General features: G+C 47.6%; 1 protein-coding gene across 3 annotated transcripts; it reads left to right on the top strand.

Annotated features, from left to right (window-relative positions):
• The first annotated feature begins 2558 nt into the window (after positions 1–2558).
• Positions 2559–13476, top strand: Abcf3 (ATP binding cassette subfamily F member 3). Of its 3 annotated transcripts, none has more exons than XM_045150686.1 (22): positions 2559–2695; positions 2912–3059; positions 3204–3283; positions 4145–4191; positions 4402–4499; positions 4591–4713; positions 4856–5122; positions 5768–5848; positions 5940–5999; positions 6093–6149; positions 6260–6282; positions 6396–6451; positions 6569–6769; positions 6862–6938; positions 10857–10901; positions 10981–11113; positions 11675–11763; positions 11865–11956; positions 12137–12269; positions 12413–12500; positions 12590–12762; positions 13134–13476. In XM_045150686.1, exons 1-21 carry the CDS (start codon positions 2623–2625, stop codon positions 12746–12748), a joined length of 2130 nt encoding a protein of 709 aa, XP_045006621.1. In that variant the 5' UTR covers positions 2559–2622; the 3' UTR covers positions 12749–12762; positions 13134–13476. The 3 variants fall into 3 exon arrangements, with proteins under 3 accessions (XP_045006621.1, XP_045006620.1, XP_004654394.1); XM_045150685.1 differs by having other exon boundaries at positions 13070–13476; XM_004654337.2 differs by having other exon boundaries at positions 12590–13476.
• Positions 13477–19478: the final 6002 nt, after the last annotated feature.

Raw genomic sequence — 19478 nt, 5'->3', positions numbered from 1 at the left:
TTTTTTTTTTTTTTTAAACTGTGTACATGTGTGGAGTATGTGTAGACTCAGACTGCATAGAATTCCAGGTCACTCTGGGCTAAAGCAAGACTCTACCTTGAAAAGCCAAAAAATAAAAAATAAAACCTTCAGACCTAACCAGTAGAATAGATAACAAACCCCACATTCCATCACCCAACTTAAACAGTTTTGTGTGTGTGTATATGCATATGCATGTGGGTGTAGGTACACACCATTTAGCAATGTAAACAAGTCGGATTATGTGGGTGGCTTTGGAATTGAATCCCAGCCAGCAGGCTTTGCAAGCAAGTTAAGCACTTTTGACCACTGAGCCATCTTTACACCCCAACTTGAATGATGATCAACTCACGGCCAGTATGAATTCATTTTGCCCAGGTATCCTGTAAAATTTTCCATACTTTGCATTAGGATCCAATGTAGTTGCCTAAAGCATCTTGAGTCTTAGAAACCATTTTCTTCTCAATCTTACACTTTTTTTTTTTTTTTCAAGGAAGGGTCTCTTTCTCTAGCCTAGGCTGATCTGGAATTCACTATGTAGTCTTAGGGTAGCCTTGAACTCATGGTGATCCTCCTACCTCTGCCTTCCAAGTGCTGGCATTAAAGGCGTGGGCCACCATGCCTGGCTTTCAATCTTACACTTTTTTTTTTTGAGGCAGGGTCTCACTCTAGCCCAGGCTGATCTGGAATTCACTGTGTAGTCTTAGGGTGGCCTTGAACTGATGGTGATCCTCCTACCTCTGCTTTCCAAGCGCTGGCATTAAAGGCATGTGCCACCACGCCCGGCATTCAACCTTACACTTTTGTTGACTAGAATTCATCAGTTGTGATCCTGTATTATCACTTGACATACTTTATTTTCTCCCAAGTGCTGGGATTAAAAGTATGTGCCACCATACCTGGCTAGACATACTTTAAAAATATGTATATATCTATTTTTAAGCAGAGAAAGAATGTATGTATGCCAAGGTCTCTAGCCACAGCAAATGAACTCCAGATGCATGTACCACATTGTGCATCTGGTTTATATAGGTCCTGGGAAATCAAGCCAGGGTCCTTTGGCTTTGCAGGCAAATGCCTTATCCACTAAGGCATCTCCCCCCCCCCCATTTTTTTATTTTTTTATTTTTATTTTGTGTGTTTTATTATTGAGAGTGACAGAGAGAAAGAGGCAGAGAGAGAGAATGGGCGCACCAGGGCTTCTAGGCACTGCAAAGAACTTCAGATGAGTGAGCCTTGTGCATCTGCCTAACGTGGGTCCTGGTGAATAGAGCCTCGAACCGGTGTCCTTAGGCTTCATAGGCAAGCGCTTAACCGCTAAGCCATATCTCCAGTCCTGTTTTTTGTTTTTTTTTGTTTTTTTTTTTTTTGCTTTTCCGAGGTAGGGTCTCACTCTGGTCCAGGCTGACCTGGAATTAACTCTGTCATCTCAGGGTGGCCTTGAACTCATGGCGATCCTCCTACCTCTGCCTCCCGAGTGCTGGGATTAAAGGCGTGCGCCACCACGCCCGGCTTGTTTTTTTTTTTTAATGCAAGTCTTACTATATTCCATCATGTTGGTCTCAAACTCTCCATCCTCCTAAGTACTATGATTGTAAATATAGGGGCTTGCTCAGTTATGTCTTAAAATTTTACTTGGGAGTGGCTGCTCAATGTGGCAATGCTTAATCCAGATAGGTGAGTGAGCAGTTTAGGTGTGGTGGCCCATGCCTATAAACCTAGCACTTGGGAACGTTGGATACTCGGAGGAGCAGGAAGATATGAGCTTTATGACATCGGAACAAAAATCATCTTTGGCTACATGGGGAATAAATAGCCAATGAAATTGCGTGTGTGTGTGTGTGTGTGTATTTGAAAGAGAAAGAGGCAGACAGATACACTGTATGGGCACCTGCTAGGGCCTTCAGCCTCTGGAAAAAAAAACCTCCAAGCCCATGCACTGCTTTGTGTATTTGGCTTTACGTGGGTAGTGGGGAATCAAACCGCGGGGGTGTCATGCTTTGCATGCAAGTGCCTTTAACTGCTGAGTCATTTCTTTGGCCCCCAATGATCCGGTTTTCTTGGCCTTTGGATCGGCTGAACTCTTAGGAAGTGTGGAAGGACTGAGCCCAGAGCAAGTATGGGTAGGGCTGGTTAGCACCAGGTTGAAAATAAGAGGTGGACAAAAGGAAACTGGCATAGGTCTGGATTGAGCCGGAGGCGATTTAGGCGCTCAAGAAATTGGCGTGAGTCAGCAAAACTAAGCTTAAACTGGGCTGAGGTGGGCGCGCGGCTGGGGACGCGCCTGGAGAGAAGACAGGACCCCTGGCCGCCGCTGGGCTCCCGAAAGGCTCCCCAAGACCACCAGAGCTCCGCGCCCCGCTCGTTTAGAGTGATCCCGTCCGGGACTCCGGTTCCGCCGCACGTGCGGCACTAAGGGAGGAGCTCGCGAGCGGGTCTCTGACCCCGCCCACCCTGGCCCGCTCCTTGCGCTCCTCTTTCTTACGTCACGTCGCGGCTACGCATGCGCCCTGGGAGGAGGCGTGCGCTTTCGGGGGAATGGCCGGGGGACGGCCCTAGGCCGAGGTCTCGCCGCGACTGCGCAGACGCCGTCTCGACGGGAACATGGCGACTTGCGCGGAAATCCTGCGGAGCGAGTTCCCAGAAATTGACGGACAGGTCTTCGACTACGTGACCGGTGAGTGGAGCCGCCTGGACGGGCTGCGGAGGCGACGTGCAGGTCGGGAGGAAGGCTGGAGACGGGCGGGCGGTGCTGCCAGGCCTCTCCTCTGCGTGACCGCGGGTCGGGAGGGCGGTGGGCTGGGTCTGGAGCCCTCTGCGGCGTTCAGACCCACCACCTGCTGGTGCATGCGCCCTACCTGGTGACCTCGTCCTTCTGCCATCCCCGGCCCAGGCATCTTGCACAGCGGTAGCGCCGACTTCGAGTCCGTGGACGACCTGGTGGAAGCCGTGGGGGAACTGTTGCAAGAGGTGTCCGGGGACAGCAAGGATGACGCGGGCATCAGAGCTGTGTGTCAGCGCATGTACAACACACTACGCCTGTACGTGTCAGGGAATGGGGTTGATGGGGACAGAAGGGGGCAAACGGATACCAGATGAGAGATTGAGGGGTCAGGGGTAAGTCTGGTGGCTGTGTGTCTTTTTCCTCAACTCCTAACTGCACTTTCTGTCCTCTACCCACATAGGGCTGAGCCGCAGAGCCAGGGCAACAGCCAGGTGTTACTGGACGCTCCCATCCAGTTGTCAAAGATAATGGAAAACTATGGTAAGAACAGTTAGGGGTTATTGAACTGGCTGTCTTCTGCCACTATCTCCAGCTACCTGCGTCCTGCAGCTCTGGACTCCTTCCGTGTCTTTTCTACAGAACAAGGGTTGTAGATGCTAGGTGACATGTTTGTGAGGGTAAAAGAACTTATGATGAAGAGAACAGGGTTAGAGCGTTCTCCAAACTGTTTGGTGTGGTAGAACGCATATAAGCCTTGGAGCTAAACAGACTTCAGTTTTGTAACTTACTGCCAGCATGATTTTATAAGAGTTTGTGTTCTTTCACGCGAGGTTTCTGTCTTTGCATATGTAGTATGTGTGATGTGTGCATGCATGTGTATATCTACACACATACGTGCAGAGGCCAGAAGAGAACTTCAGTGGCTTCTGCTATTACTCATCTGCATGTTGTCTTAAGATAGAGGCTTTCACTGATCCCAGAGCTTGCTTATTCTCAGGAGCCCCTGCAAGTCTCTAGTCTGTGCTCCCTACACGTCTGGGATCACAGACATGCTTGGCCACACCCAACTGTTTTTCCGTGGGTGCTGGGGAAGAGAAGTCAGGCATTCTCAGGCCCTCATGCTTGTGCAGCAAGTGCTTTCACAGTATTTTAACAGTTACCTTAAAATTTTTTCTGGCTGGGTGTGGTGGCACATGCCTTTAATCTCAGCACTTGGGAGGCAGAGGTAGAAGGATCGCCATGAGTTCAAGGCCAACCTGAGACTACCGAGTAAATTTCAGGTCAGCATGGGCTAGAGTGAGACCCCAGACTTTTCTGTTCTTGCTTCTTAGTCATTCAAAATGTTAAGTTTCCTTTCCATTACCTCAGGGAGACGTTGACTGCTTTTCCTATTACTTACAGACTGTGACACCAAACTTCCAGGACTGCTAAAGAGGGAACAGTCCTCGGTGAGGAGGAGAAAGGAGGGCTTTGTATGTATGATGGGTGTGAGAGTTGACCATGTAAATGGTGGAGTAACTTTGGGGGAGAGTTCTGAGGTGTCTGTCTTGGTTCTGTTCCTCATGGATAAGTTGTAAAAGTTTACTCGAGGTGGTCTCTGGGGCTGCTTTCTGAGCCTGTGCCTCAGGATGAAGTGGTTGTGTTTGGAATTCTCATAGACGGTGAATGCAAAGAAGCTGGAGAAGGCTGAAGCGCGACTGAAGGCAAAGCAGGAGAAACGCTCAGAGAAGGAAACCCTGAAGACCAGCAACCCTCTGTGAGTTTAGGAAGAAGAAAGCAGAGCAGTTTCTGCTGGTACTCAAGGATGGCTGGGAGCCCTGAAAGCTGTTCATTTCTCCCTTTAAAAGAGTCTTGGAAGAGGCATCAGCTAGCCAGGCGGGCAGCAGAAAGGAAAGTCGGCTGGAATCATCTGGCAAGAACAAATCCTACGACGTAAGAATTGAGAACTTTGATGTGTCTTTTGGTGATAGGTGAGTAAATGGCAGGCCACATGCTGTTTCTTTTTTCCAATTAAGGGGGGATCTGAAGGATGAAATGGGCCTAAACAAGGTTAGAATCCTGTGTGGAAACTGGCCTTGCACCTGTTTCTAGAGCACTCTTGGTCTCTTGCAGGGTACTGCTGGCTGGAGCGGACGTGAACCTGGCATGGGGCCGCCGCTATGGGCTGGTAGGAAGGAATGGTTTGGGGAAGACGACGCTGCTGAAGATGCTGGCTACCCGGAGCCTGCGGGTTCCAGCCCACATTTCCCTGCTGCATGTAGAGCAGGAGGTTGCTGGAGATGACACCCCTGCCCTACAGAGTGTACTGGAGAGCGACAGCATACGAGAAGATCTGCTCCGGCAGGAGCGCGAGCTGAGCGCCCAGATTGCTGCCGGCAGGTGAGGGTTCCAGGCTAGAGCACACAAGCAGTAGCTGTCCTTCCTTCACAGAATGCCCCCATGATTCATACGGCCATCCTATGAGGAGCATAGCTTTGGCACTTGACAGCCCTTGTTCTTTCCCTGGTGCCTGTTACCCTTGCTAACTTATGCAAGTCCTTGCCAGAAGTCTATTATTTTTTTATAATATATTTTATTTGAGACAGAGAAAGGCAGCGAGAGAGAGAATGGGCACGCCAGGGCCTACAACCACTGCAAATAAACACCAGATGCATGCGCCCCCTTGTGCATCTGGGTTATGTGGGTCCAGGAGACTTGAACCAGGACCCTTTGGCTTTGCAGGCAAACTCCTTAACCACTAAGCCATCGTTCCAGCCCTTTTTGTTTGTTTGTTTTTGGTTTTTGTTTTTTCTGAGGTAGGGTCTCACTCTAGCTCAGGCTGACCTGGAATTCACTGTGTTTTCTCAGGGTGGCCTTAAACTCATGGCAGTCCTCCTACTTCTGCCTCCAAGTGCTGGGATTAAAGGTGTGCACCACCCTTGTCCCAGCAATAAGGCAGCCAACGGCCTACTTTCCATATATAGAGGGTGTGGATGTCCTTCTACACTGCCTCAACTTAGGATGGTTACTCTTTCTCCTTCCCAGGGCAGAGGGCTCAGAAGCTGCACGGCTGGCAGAAATCTATGCCAAACTGGAGGAGATTGAGGCTGACAAGGCACCTGCCAGGTATTTTAAAATTACTGCTCCCTCTGCCATATTTTACCTTTCTTTCCTATGAACTGTTCCAATTGGATTCTTCAATTTTTTTCATTCTTAGGGCATCAGTCATTCTTGCTGGGCTTGGCTTTACCCCTAAAATGCAGCAGCAGCCTACACGGTGAGTGGACCTCACCAGTATTGGTTCTGAATGGCATTGGCTCTGTCCATTTGCCTTGATGAACACTTCCCCCTAATGTATGTCTGTTTTTAGGGAGTTCTCAGGTGGCTGGAGGATGAGACTAGCCTTGGCCCGGGCTCTGTTTGCCAGGTGAGTCTCTTAGGCCTATGAATGAAGCTAATGGAGGATGGGCCATGGCTCTTGGGTTGTAACACTGAATCTCTGACCTAAAACTTCATGCCATGTACTCTTTTTCATAGGCCAGATCTTCTGCTGTTAGATGGTGAGTTTGAAATGGGGCATTCTGACTTTGGGGTGAACAAAAGTGGTGGCTTCCTTGTTCTTAGTTCTCTGTCCCTTCAATCCCAAGTATGTGTTCCCCCACTTTCTCTCTAGAACCCACAAACATGCTGGATGTAAGAGCCATTCTGTGGCTGGAGAATTACCTGCAGGTGAGTTTAGGGAAGGCTCTGGAGTAGGTTTGGGAAAACTCCACCTCCAAGACACTTGGGGGCCTTAGGAGCTTGGTTTCCCTTCCCAACTGGGCTTGCCATCCTGTGACTCCTCAGACATGGCCTTCCACAATCTTAGTGGTCTCTCATGACCGCAACTTCCTGAATGCCATCGCCACAGACATCATCCACCTGCATAGTCAGCGACTAGATGGTTACCGGGGGGACTTTGAAACCTTCATCAAGAGCAAGCAGGAGCGTCTCCTTAATCAGCAGCGCGAATATGAGGCCCAGCAGCAGTATCGCCAGCACATCCAGGTGTGGGGACAGGCAGGACAAAGGGTGGCAGTCATCCTGTGGGTGTCAGTTGGGGGATTAGAGCTTGACTGGTCCCCACTCTCCACCTATAGGTTTTCATTGACCGGTTTCGCTACAATGCCAACAGAGCCTCGCAAGTGCAGAGTAAACTCAAGATGCTGGAGAAGCTGTGAGTACAGTCTTTAGCCAGGCCTTTTCTCTTCATTTCTTCTGTCATTTTGCAAGGTGTTCCTTACCCTTCCATTCATGGTCTCCCTTGGCTATCAGCCAACTTTGACTAATCTCACCTAGACAGTTGCAGACTTACTTTCTAGGTCAGGCATGGCCCCACATGCCTTTAATCCTAGCACTCAGGAGGCTGAGGTAGGATTGCTGTGAGTTTGAGGCCATCCTGGAATCACAGAGTAAGTTTTAGGTCAGCCTGAGCTATCTGAAACTTTTCCTGCTTGTAAAAAAAGAATCTACTTTATGTATTTGCTTAATCTGGACATTTCATCTAAATGGGTTCATGTTGATGCACAGCTTCTTTTTGCTCCCTGAATTGAGGATGAATCTCGTGCCTCACACATACTAGGCAACTGGCTACCCCCGAGCTGTAGCCCCAGCCCTGCCTTCGCTTTTACCTAACATGTTTCCCAAGTTTATTGATACTGTATATCAATACTTCATTTCTTGGGTTTTTTTTCTTTATTCTTTAAAAGTGAGAGTAGCATTAATATATGAATATGAACATTAAGAAAAGTTCCTCCCAGGCAGTTTGATGAACATAGTTTATGCATTTAGCAGGTTTCTTTTTTAGTAAAGCAAAACTTGTTACAAAGCACCCATCTTTTTTTGTTTGTTTGTTTTGTTTTGTTTTGTTTTCCAAGGTAGGGTCTCTAGCCCAGGCTGACCTGAAATTCACTATGTAGTCTCAGGCTTGCCTCAAACTCACCACAATCCTCCTATCTTTGTCTCCCAGTTAAAGGCACGCACCACCACACTTGGTTCTTTTTTTTCTTCTTCTTTTTTTTTTTAATACTTGTGCACACACAGTTGTGTGTGCTTGGGTCCGGCGACCAGAGGACATTCTTGGATGACATCCTCAGGAGCACTCTTTGCATCTCACTTGGGTACATAAGTAGGAGTAGTTTTGTTGGTTTACGTGGTAATCTCGTGTTTGACTTTTAACTCTTATGAGACTGACACACTGCCTACTGTACTAAGGAGGTGCCTGACAAGTTTTAGAGGATCTGCCAGTCCAAGTGATTGGATTTTGTTTGTTTTGAGACAGGATCTCATCATATATCTCCAGCTGAATGGAAGCTTTCTATAAAGATGACCTTGAACTCCTAGTCCTTCTGCCTCTACTCCCAAGTGTTAGGATTTACAGGCATGTGTTATCACACCCAGTTTACACAGTGTTAGGGACTGACCCAGGGCCCTGTGCATGCTAGGCAAGCACTCTGTCAACTGAGCTACATCCCCTGTTTGTTTGTTTTGTTCATCTTGCATTGTACTATAGGCTAGTCTCAAACTCTAGAGGTACCTGCTTGTGCCTCCCAATGTTGGCATTACTACCACCACTTCTGGCCAAGCCATTGATTTATTTATCTGTTTGCAAGCAGAGAAAGACACAGACAGAAAGACCAAAAGAGAATGGGTGTGCCAGGGCCTTTAGCCACTGCAGATGAACTCCAGATGCATGCGCCACTTTGTGCATCTGGCTTTACATTATGTGGGTACTGGGAAATTGAACCCAGGTTGTTAAGTTTTGTAGGCAAGTGCCTTAACCACTGAACAATCTCTCCAGCCCAGACCATTTTTAGATTTTATTTTATTTTATTTAGTTATTTTTGGGTTTTTCAAGACAGAGTCTTACTCTGGTCCAGGCTGACCTGGAATTAACTATGTAGTCTCAGGGTGGCCTCAAATTTACAGCAATCCTCCTACCTCTACTTCCCGAGTGCTGGGATTAAAGGTGTGTGCCACCACACCTGGCTAAATATTTTTTTTTATTTACTTATAGAGAGAGAATAGGTGCACCAGGGCCTCTAGCCACTGCAAACAAACTCTAGATGTATGTACCATCATGTGCATTTTACATGGGTACTGGGGAATCTAACCTAGGCTGGGCCTTTTTTTTTTTTTTCCCCATTTATTATTTATAAGCAGAGAGAGAGTAAGAAAGGGGGAATGAGTACACCAGGGCCTCTGATCACTGCAAATAAATTCCATATGCATGTATCACTTTGTGCTTCTGGCTTTACATGGGCATGCTGTTAAGCTTTTGCAAGTAAACATCTTGAACTGCTGAGCCATCTCTCCAACCTCTGGCCAGACTTTTTTTTTTTTTTTTTTGAGGTAAGGTCTTTTGCTAGCCCAGGCTGACCTGTAATTTACTGTGTAGGCTCAGGGTGCTTTGAATTCACTGTGATCTTCCTACCTCTGCCTCCTGAGTGCTGGGATTAAAGGCATGCATCACCATACCCTGTCTCAGACCATTTATTTTTGTTTTTCAAGGTAGGGTTTCACTCTATCCCAGGCTGACCTGGAATTCACTATGTAGTCTCAGGGTGGCCTTGAACTCACGGTGATCCTCTTACCTCTGCCTCCCTAGTGCTAGAATTAAAGGCGTGCACCACCACACCCAGCTCAGACTATTTTTTAAAAATAATTTATTTATTTGATAGGAGAGAGAGAGAATGGGTGCACCAGAGCCTCCAGCCATTGCAGAAGAACTCCAGACACATGCACCACCTTGTGCATCTGGCTTACATGGGTACCAGGGATTCAAACCTGGGTCCTTAGGCTTCACAGGCAAGAACCTTAACCACTAAACCATGTCTCCAGCCCCATTTTTTATGTTTGTTTTGTTTTTTCAAGATAATGTTTCAATCTAGCCCAGGCTCACCTGGTATTGACTGTGTAGTCTCAGGGTGGCCTCAAACTAACAGCAATCCTCCCACCTCTGCCTCCCCAGTGCTGTGATTAAAGTTGTGCACCACCACACTTGGTACAGATAAGCCATTTTATAACAGTTTTATTAATTTTCTTTAAGTCAAGATCTCACTAGATAACCCAAGCTGTCCTCAAATGTTTATGTAGCCCAGGCTGACCCTGAACTCATGATCCTTATACTGCATCCTCTTTCTTGCTCCACATAGTATCCTACCATGTAGCCCAGGGTAGCCTCAAACTTCCTTGCTTTGGCCTGACAGGCTCTGGAATTATAGACAAGCACTGCCACACGGGCTAAACTATTCTGTTGCAGTACTGGGATTGAGCTGAGCTCCACATACACAAGGCAAGCACTCTTTATCTGAGCCTCACTCCAAGATATAGGAAAATGGGTTGGTTGTTTTGTTTATTTGAGGGAAAGTATCACAGAAAGAGGTAGGTAGAGGAAGAAAAAGTGAGTATGGGTATGCCAGGGCCTCTTGCCATTGCAAATGAACTCTAGATGTATGTGCCACCTTGTGCATCTGGCTTTACACAGGTACTAGGGAATCAGACCAGGGCCACTGGGCCATCTCTCCAGCCCATAAAGTGGGTTTTTGAGTGGGGCGGCACACACCTTTAATCCTAGCACTTAGGAGGCTGAGGCAGGAGGATCATGGTGAGTTCTATGCCAGCCTGGAGCTACAGAGTTAGTTCCAAGTCAGCCTGGGCTAGAATGAGACCATGCCTCACAAAACACCAAGTGTTTTTTAGGGGGTGGGGATGGGGGAGAGGGACAGGGTCTCATTGTGTAGCTCAGGCTAGTCTCCAACTTGTCTTAGGTCGAGTGCTGACTTTATAGGTGTGTATTACCACCACACTCCACTTAAAGTTACTTTTTTTGTTTGTTTTATTTTTACTTATTTGAGAGTGACAGACAGAGAAAGAGAAAGAGGCAGAGAGAGAGAATGGGTGCCAGGGCCTCCAGCCATTGCAAATGAACTCCAGATGCGTGCGCCCCTTGTGCATCTGGCTAACATGGGTCCTGGGGAATAGATCCTCGAACTGGGGTCCTTAGACTTCACAGGCAAGCATTTAACCACTAAGCCATCTCTCCAGCCCTAAAGTTACTTTTTTAAAGTAATAATTTCTCCATCTCTCCTCTCAGACCAGAGTTGAAGCCTGTTGACAAGGAATCAGAGGTCGTGTTGAAGTGAGTGCTAATCTGGGGCTGCTGATGGGGACCTCCTATTTCTGGCTACTCCCACACTCCACATTTGCACTTCCTGCAGGTTCCCTGATGGTTTTGAGAAGTTCTCACCACCAATTCTGCAGCTGGATGAGGTGGACTTCTACTATGATCCTAAGCATATCATCTTCAGCCGTCTGTCCGTCTCTGCTGATCTCGAGTCTCGCATATGTGTGGTATGTTTGCTCGTCATTCCCATGGCCTGGCCGTAGTCTCCAGCAAGTTGGATTGGGCCAATCCCAGAGCTGTGTCAGGAAGAGTGCAGAGGAATGGGGGTGGGGTTTGGGCAAAAGAAATTGTGTTTATCCTGCTTCTGCCTTCTTTTATCTCAGGGCCTCCCTCAGAGATGAGAAAACTGGCAAGTGGCATCTTTATGTACGTATAGAGCACTAATTGACATTTCTGTGCTCACTTCTGAGTTAGGCCAACCATTAGATGTTGAGGCAAGAACACAGATTTCAGGGTCAGGGTTTAGATCCTGAGTGTGCCATTCCCTAGCTTGCTTTCCAGAAGTTTCTTTTTTCTAAAGAAAGTAACATCTTCCTCACCTAGTTTTGGGGAGGAGTAAATCTTCATCCCTTAGCAGATTACTCGAGTGTTGATGTACTTTGTAACCTTACTGGTCATTGTAATTCCTTGGTGTTTGGTTGTACAAATGATTGGGGCTATCTGGGGCCCCTTTAGCCTCCTTCCTTCCGTGTCCTGTGACACGTGCACTCTCGTGCTTCTTATGTAAGGTTGGGGAGAACGGCGCTGGGAAGTCTACCATGCTGAAGCTGCTTATGGGGGACCTGGCTCCTGTTCGAGGCATCAGGCACGCCCACAGGTAAGATGCCATCACCAACTGCATGTGCACACTCACACATTCATGCCACCCACATCCCTGCATAGTCCGTGTCTTCCACCTTTCTACCTTCATTTCTGCAGGAATCTGAAGATTGGCTATTTCAGCCAGCACCACGTGGAGCAGCTGGACCTGAATGTCAGTGCTGTGGAGCTGCTGGCACGCAAATTTCCTGGTGTGTTGGGGATAGGATATGAGGCAGAAGGGTACAGGCTGGCCCCTGCAGTTAGGCCTGCCTTGGAGTCAGTATAGCAGTCAGTATAGGTATAAGAATATAGGCACTGAGAAAGCAGGGCTAGAGGGTAAGGGAAGGAGTTAGGGCCAAGAGCTCATCTGAACTGAGGGCTTTTTCCAGGACGATCTGAGGAGGAATATCGTCACCAACTGGGCCGGTATGGCATCTCTGGAGAACTGGCCATGCGCCCTGTTGCTAGCTTATCTGGTGGCCAGAAAAGCCGGGTAGCTTTTGCTCAGATGACTATGCCCTGGTAAGACCTCATTTTCTAGAGCTCTTAGCATCCATTTTCCCTTCTTGATGAGCAGAAAATTCTTTTGTTGTTGTATCACAGGAATTCATTTTCCCCACCTACTCCATCTGTTAACTACCCATCTTCTGTGTTCTGCCCTCCAGCCCCAACTTCTACATTCTGGATGAACCCACAAACCACTTGGACATGGAGACAATTGAGGCTCTGGGCCATGCACTCAACAAGTTCAGGGTGAGTATCCCTTCAGCCTGACTGCTTTTCCCCAGGCCTCAGCACCCCTTGGCTTTTGTCCCTTGAGTACCTCCTCTTTTGTTTTTCAGGGTGGTGTGATTCTGGTGTCCCATGATGAGCGCTTCATCCGGCTGGTGTGCCAGGAGTTGTGGGTGTGCGAGAGAGGCGGCATCACCCGGGTTGAGGGGGGATTTGACCAGTACCGTGCCCTCCTCCAGGAACAGTTCCGCCGGGAAGGCTTCCTCTAGGGCCACCAAGCTAAGTAAGGACTGTGCTAAGACATGGACTGGTCTTGCAGACTCCTGGGCCAACTTGTAGACAACCAATCCAGGCTTAGGACTCTCCTATTTGAGGACAGCCTTATTTCCAAATTTCTCTTTCCCTTTCGACTGGAGCATCCTCTGCACAATGTGGGGGGACCCATCCAAGGGCCCTGTGAGGACAGTGTCCTGGGGGAAGGGGTTATAAATACTGCCATTGCCCCAGCTTGACAGGACCCTGCATGGCTGCTATGTAAATTAAATCTCCCCCTGCATCTCTTTGGCTTCATCTCTGCTGCTGCTGGGCAGGGTTGCCATGGTTGCCTACTGTGAGTGTCGTGGACTCTGATTGGCGTCTGTATCAATCACACAGAGGAAGCAACAGTAGTACCATCCTTGCCCCTGCCGGGAGATGTCATCAGGACTGCTGGGGTATTGAGGTCATCTGCCTGCCCCTTGAATGAACTGAGCTGGACAAGTGGAGAACAGAGCATTGGGATCACTGGTGCTTTTACCCTAGCCTGGACTCAGCCTCACTGAGAGGGTGTTGGACTTTGCTGTCTCCACCCCTGCTGCTCAGGAGCTTGACCTGGTTCTTGAATCTGCCCTCACACGGTTTACCACCTGCTTTCTCCAGGGCACTCCGGTCAGGCTTCCCCTGCTTCTCTGACCTAGATCTTCAGGGTTCAAGAGAAAACATCTTTGTTTCCAGTTTGCTCCAGTGGTTACATACTCTTTATTTTCCCTCTAACCATGTAGGAGGGCCCTGGGGGAGTGAAGAATTGAGAAGAGTCTACTGAGAAGAAACAGGACACACTTTTTTTTTCTTCTACAAATTAAGCCATCTTTAAGTCAGGAAGCCAGGCTGGAGAAATGGCTCAGTGGTTAAGGTGCTTGCCTGCAAAGCCTAAGGGCCAGGGTTCAGTTCTCCAATACCCACATAAAGCCAGATGCACAAGGTGGTGCATGAATCTGAGTTTGTTTGCAGTGGCTGGAGGCCCTGGTACGCCCATTCTCTCTATGTGCCTCTTTCTCTCTCTCTCAAATAAATAACTAAGATATTTTTTAAAAAATAGTTAGGTGTGGTGGTGTAAGCCTTTCATCCCAGCACTCAGGAGGCAGAGGTGGTAGTACCACTGTAAATTCAAGGCCAACTTGAGACTGGTGAATTAGGTCAGCCTAGGCCGGAATGAAACCCCATCTCAAAAAACAAAAATAAAATAAAATAAATGGGTTGTGGGATGCAATGTATTTTGTTTTTTAATTTATTTATTTGAGAGAGAGAGGGTCAGGAGGGTGTGCAGGGCTTCTAGCCACTGCAAATAAACTTCAGACACAAGTGACACCTTGTGCATCTCACTCACAAGGGTACTGGGGAATTGGACCTGGGTCCTTAGGCTTCACAGACAAGTGTCTTAACTGTTAAGCCATCTCCCCAGCCCTTATTATTATTATATTATTTTTGTTTTTTTTTTGAGGTAGGGTCTCACTCTATCCCCAGGCTGACCTGGATCTCTCCCTGTAGTCCCAGGCTGGCCTTAAACTCACATCAGTCCTCCTACCTCTGCCTCCCAAATTCTGGGATTAAAAGAGTGCACCACCATACCCAGCTAAATATTTTTAAGTATATTTTTATGTTTTTAGGCCGAGGCAGAGAGAGTATGGGTGCCCGGGGCCTCCTTCTATTGCAAACTCCAGACCCAGGTGCTGCTTGATGCATCTGGCTTTATATGGGTACTGGGGAATCAAACCCGGGCCATCAGGCTTTGTAAGCAAGTGCCTTTAACCACTGAGACATCTCTCTAACTCAGGAGGGTGGGGGGAGGCAATGTTTACAAGAAGGAGTATGGTTTGTAAGTGTGATTTCTCAAGGATTTTGCTGCTATACTTGATCAGTATGTAGAGCACATTAAAATGGAGATACTGCTTTCAGTGGTGGGAAAGTCTGCAGAAGCAGTGCCCTAGTGTCCTGAAGAGTGTAGTCAGTCACAGCTCACACAGGGTGCTGGGGTCTAGGTAACTTGGGGGAGATAAACCTGTGGAGGTAAAGGATAGTGTAGAAGCCATGGTTTTTGCCATATGCTTTCAGATGTTTCTGTCCATATACACTTGACTGTTTCTGGGCTCATGGTACAGCAGATAGCATTTGGTGGGGCAGAGCAGCTCAAGGTGGACAACCCAAGCCCAAGGGCATGCCTCCCTTTAGCCAGACCCACATCCTAAGCTTCCATCCTCTCCCAGTAGCCCAAGGATGAGATGAGACAAGAGCCCCTGTGATCCAATCACTGCCTAAAAGCCCCACCTCTCGGGGGAGGGGAAGATGGCTTGGTCCATAATGTGCTTGCCTTTGTAAGCAGAGGACCTGAGTTCAATCGCCAGTACCCAAGTAAAAATGTGTACATGCTTGTAATCACAGCACTGAGGAGGTGGAGAGAGGAAGATCTTGGGGTTTAATGTCTAGCCTAATTGGCCAACTAAGACCACTGAAAGATCCTGTCTCTAAATAGAGACAGTTGCCAGGCATGGTGACACGTGCCTTTAATCCCAGCACTCAGAAAGCAAGAGGTAGGAGAGTTGTCATGAGTTGGAGGCCAGCCTGGGGCTACAGAGGGAATGCCAGGTAAGCATGGGCTAGAGTGAGACCCTAACTTAAAAAAAAGCAAAAGAAAAAAATTGTTTTGAGGTAGGGTCTCCCTTTCGCCTAGGCTTTCTTGGAATTCACTATGTACTCTCAGACTGGCCTTGTACTTATAGTGATCCTCATGTCTCAGCCTCCTGAGTGCTGGAATTAAAGAAAAAATTATTTGCAAGGAAAAAGGGACAGAGAAGGGATGGGTGTGCCAAGGCCTCTTGCTGCTGCCAACAAGATGCATTCATCACTTGAGTATCTGGCTTTACATGGGTACTGGGAAATCAAACCCAGGCCATCCGTCTCTGCAAGAAAGCTCCTTAGCCACTGAACCATATCTCCAGCCCCAAAATAAAAAGGGGCAGTGTTCTTGATGACAGCCATGGCTGTCCTGTAACCCTCTACATGGAGTACACCTGCACACAGACATGCACATCTGAATATTACTGCATCGAGGCCCAGGCCTCCAACACATGAGCCTTTGGATTACATTTCAGATCCAAATGGAGGCTCTCTTTGCCACAGGGAAGGCACGGGTGTGATGAAGCCAGCAGCTTGCCCTGCCTGTGGCTATGGGTTCTTGGCAGTGCTGACCTCTTTGTTACAACTTCAAGCCCACAGACAGATGTGTCTGGTAGTCATAAGACTTATGCCATGGTTAGTCCCAGCATCCCTTCCAGTGTGTCAACACCATGGGAGTTCTCCCAGTCCTTGGGACCCCTGGAAGAACACTCAAGAGCCCTGGAGTTAGCTGGGATAACGGAAAGTCTCAGCTCTTACTGGCAGTTAATAGGAGAGGCCACCAGTAAAAGCTGAGTAACCAAGACAAATCACTTAACCTTTTGAACAAGTACTCAGCTTATAGAACTACTGTGAGGATTGGTTGCCAAGTACAATATGGAAACATTCAGAAAGAGTCTTGTAAGCCGGGCATGGTGGCACACGCCTTTAATCCCAGCACTTTGGAGGCAGAGGTGGGAGGATCGCCATGAGTTCAAGGCCACCCTGAGACTACATAGTCAATGCCAGGTCAGCCTGGGCTAGATAAGACCCTACCTCGAAAAACCCAAAAAGAAAAAACAGTCTCCTAGACTATGATTTCAAGGATTGTGAGAAAAGAAATTCCTCTGAATGAATAAGACCAGTCTGGGCTTGAGGAAAGCAAGCTGCCATTGTGCGCGCTGGTACAGCACAGACCTCAACGTACGAGGCCGCGCTGGCCAGTCTCCACAACTCCAGGACAGCCGTGAAGAGCTCATGTGCGTGGTGACAGGTCTGCGCTGCAGGAATTCTGGAAGACGGTGTGCACAAATTACATCGAGAGGTGAGAGGAGCCGTGGCAGGAGAGTTAGCCGTCCAGAGGAGTGGGAAGTTGACAACTTGCCCCATTTTAGAAAGCACAGGGCAGGAGGAAAGGAGCCGTACACCGAAGGGCTCGCACTTTCGGACAGACTCAACCTGTGCCCCCTGGCAGTCGAGCGTACATGTGGCCCAACACAAAGCTGCAAACTTAACATGAGACTTTGTGATTTTGTGTGTGGCTCTATTGACAGCTCTCGAGCATGAACTTTGTAGCTGATCACTTTGTGTCATAATGTCAAAAGGTTGGGCACACCTCCTGTTCATGTTCCATTACATCATGGTAGCCAACCCAGTCCTCGGGCTAATCCCAACCAGCTGGGAACAAGTCTTTCCACATCTACTCACCCTGGAGCTGCTCTGCCCATATCTGGACTTTAAGCCCATTGGGCTGGCTAGGATGAGAGGCCTTAGGCTGCAGTCTTCACTGAAATTCTGCCTCAATTGGCCCAGCTACTCACCAACACCTCAGGTAACCTGGCTAGTCCTCAGAAAGCCATCATGGGTCCCTCAGATACAGAAGGCGCCCAGGACAGTCAGCAAGTGGTTCACTTCCATGTAATGTTACTGTCTTGAGATTTGTTATAAATTTTGATAAATTCTCATTAGCTCCCAGGTTTGAGACTACATAGTCAATTACATGTCAGACTGGGCTAGAGCGAGACTACCGCAAAAACACAAAATAACTAAAATGTGGGAAAATAAAATATGGCAGGAGTGGTGGCACACACCTTTAGACCCAACACTCAGGAGGCTGAGGTAGGAGGATCGCTGTGAGCTCAACGCCAACCTGAGACTACATGGTGCATTCCAGGTCAGCTTGGGCTACAGTGTCTCCCAAAATAACAACAAAGGCACCAGCCACCTTAATCCATCAGAATCTTTTTTTGTTTTTGTTTTAAAATTTATTTGTGCTGGGCATGGTGGCACATGCCTTTAATCTCAGCACTTGGGAGGCAGAGGTAGGTGGATCGCCATGAGTTCAAGGCCACCCTGAGACTACATAGTTAATTCCAGGTCAGCCTGAGCTAGAGTGAGACTCGACCTCGAAAGACCAAATAAATAAAAATTTATTTGCAAGCAGAGAGGGAATGAATGTACATTCCAGAGCCTCCTACTGCTGCAAACGAACTCCAGATGAATGTGCCACTTTGTGCATCTGGCTTTACATGGGTACTGAGCAATCAAACCCAGGCCAGCAGACTTTTCAAGCAAGTACCTGTAACCAAGTGGAAGGGTACATGTGCAGGAATGTGACCTTGCTCTTTCAACTTGGATGATGGCTTTTGAGCCTGCAGTCCATGTGCCCTGACAGCTCTGAGGAAACTTCCCTGCGTTTCCCCATGCTCTCAGGACAGCTGGCATGTTCCCTGTACTAGCTCCTGGCATACTGTTCTGGAGTCACCTTTGTTCTGACCTGTGTCCTATAGACTGTGACTCTCAAGGGGCAGGAGCTATGTTACTGTGCTCTCACAGGCTAGCCTAAGGCTTGGGTGTAGTGGCTACTGTTATGCCTTCTTTATGAATGGTGGAAAATGTAATTGTTCTTTAAGACACTTAGTTCTTAAAATTACACTTTGAGAAAGACATTTTCATTACATGACTAACATCTCCTAGAAAAATAATTACTGCCATAAAAGTAATAATTATTTATAAAAAGAAAGAAGCCAGATGTGGTGGCCCACACCTTTAATACCAGCACTCTGGAGGCAGAGGTAAGAGGATTGCTGTGACTTTGAGGCCAGCCTGGGACAGCATGGAGTTTCAGGTCAACTTGGGCTAGAGTGGACCCTATGTTTAAAAATCAAATAAAATAAAAAAGAACAAAATAAAGCTGATGTGGTGGTTTGATTCAGGTGTCCCTCATACACATATATGTTCTGAATGCTGGGGCCCTAGCTCATGGCAATTTGGGAATTAAAGCCTCCTGGAGGCAGTGTATTGTTGGGGGCATGCTTATGGGTGTTCTAGCCAGCTTCCTCTGGCCAGTGTTTGGCATACTCTCTTGTGGTTGTTGTCCAGTTGATGTTGTCCAATAGGTGATATCCACCTTCTGCTTATGCTATTATTGTCACCTGCCCTCATGGATCTTCTCATCTGTAAACCAAAATAAACCTTTTTTTTTTTTTTTTCCACAAGCTACTCTTGGTTGGTGTTTTCTGCCAGGAATGCAAACCTGACTGCAACAGTAAAGTTGGTACCAGAGGAGTGGGATTGTTGCTGATAGAAACCTGATTGTGTGGCTTTTGGCCTTTTGGAGCTGATTTTAGAGAAAGGAGTGGGGGATAATTTGAAATGTTGGCCTAAGAGACACCTTGCAGCTCTGTAATTACAGTTTGATGGACCATTCTGGTCAGAGTTGAAAGACCTGAATGCAGTAAGAAGTATGAACGGTGGGGTTTGGCTTTTGAGGGTAAGAAAGATCTTTGTCTGGCATAAGATTCAAGCAGTTTGTGTGAGATGCTTGCTGTTATGCCCCTGTCCTGAGAACTTGTGCAGGGTTGCACTGCATAGAAATGGAGTTATAGGAGCAGAGGGATATGGCACAGAAATGAAATCTTGGACCAAAACTTCTGCCTGTTCAGCTGCAATTGTTTGAGAGATTACAACCTTTGAGATTGGGCCAGCTGACCTGTGTTGGGACAATAGGAAGAGTTGGTTTTTTGAAAGGATAAACAAGATTGATAAACCCTTAGCAAAACTGACCAAAAGAAAGAGATATAAATTAAC

Source organism: Jaculus jaculus, chromosome 5, assembly GCF_020740685.1.
Source record: "Jaculus jaculus isolate mJacJac1 chromosome 5, mJacJac1.mat.Y.cur, whole genome shotgun sequence".
Lineage (NCBI taxonomy): Eukaryota > Metazoa > Chordata > Mammalia > Rodentia > Dipodidae > Jaculus > Jaculus jaculus.
Note: the sequence above shows the minus strand (reverse complement) of the source record. Positions and strands in the feature narration are given on the sequence as shown.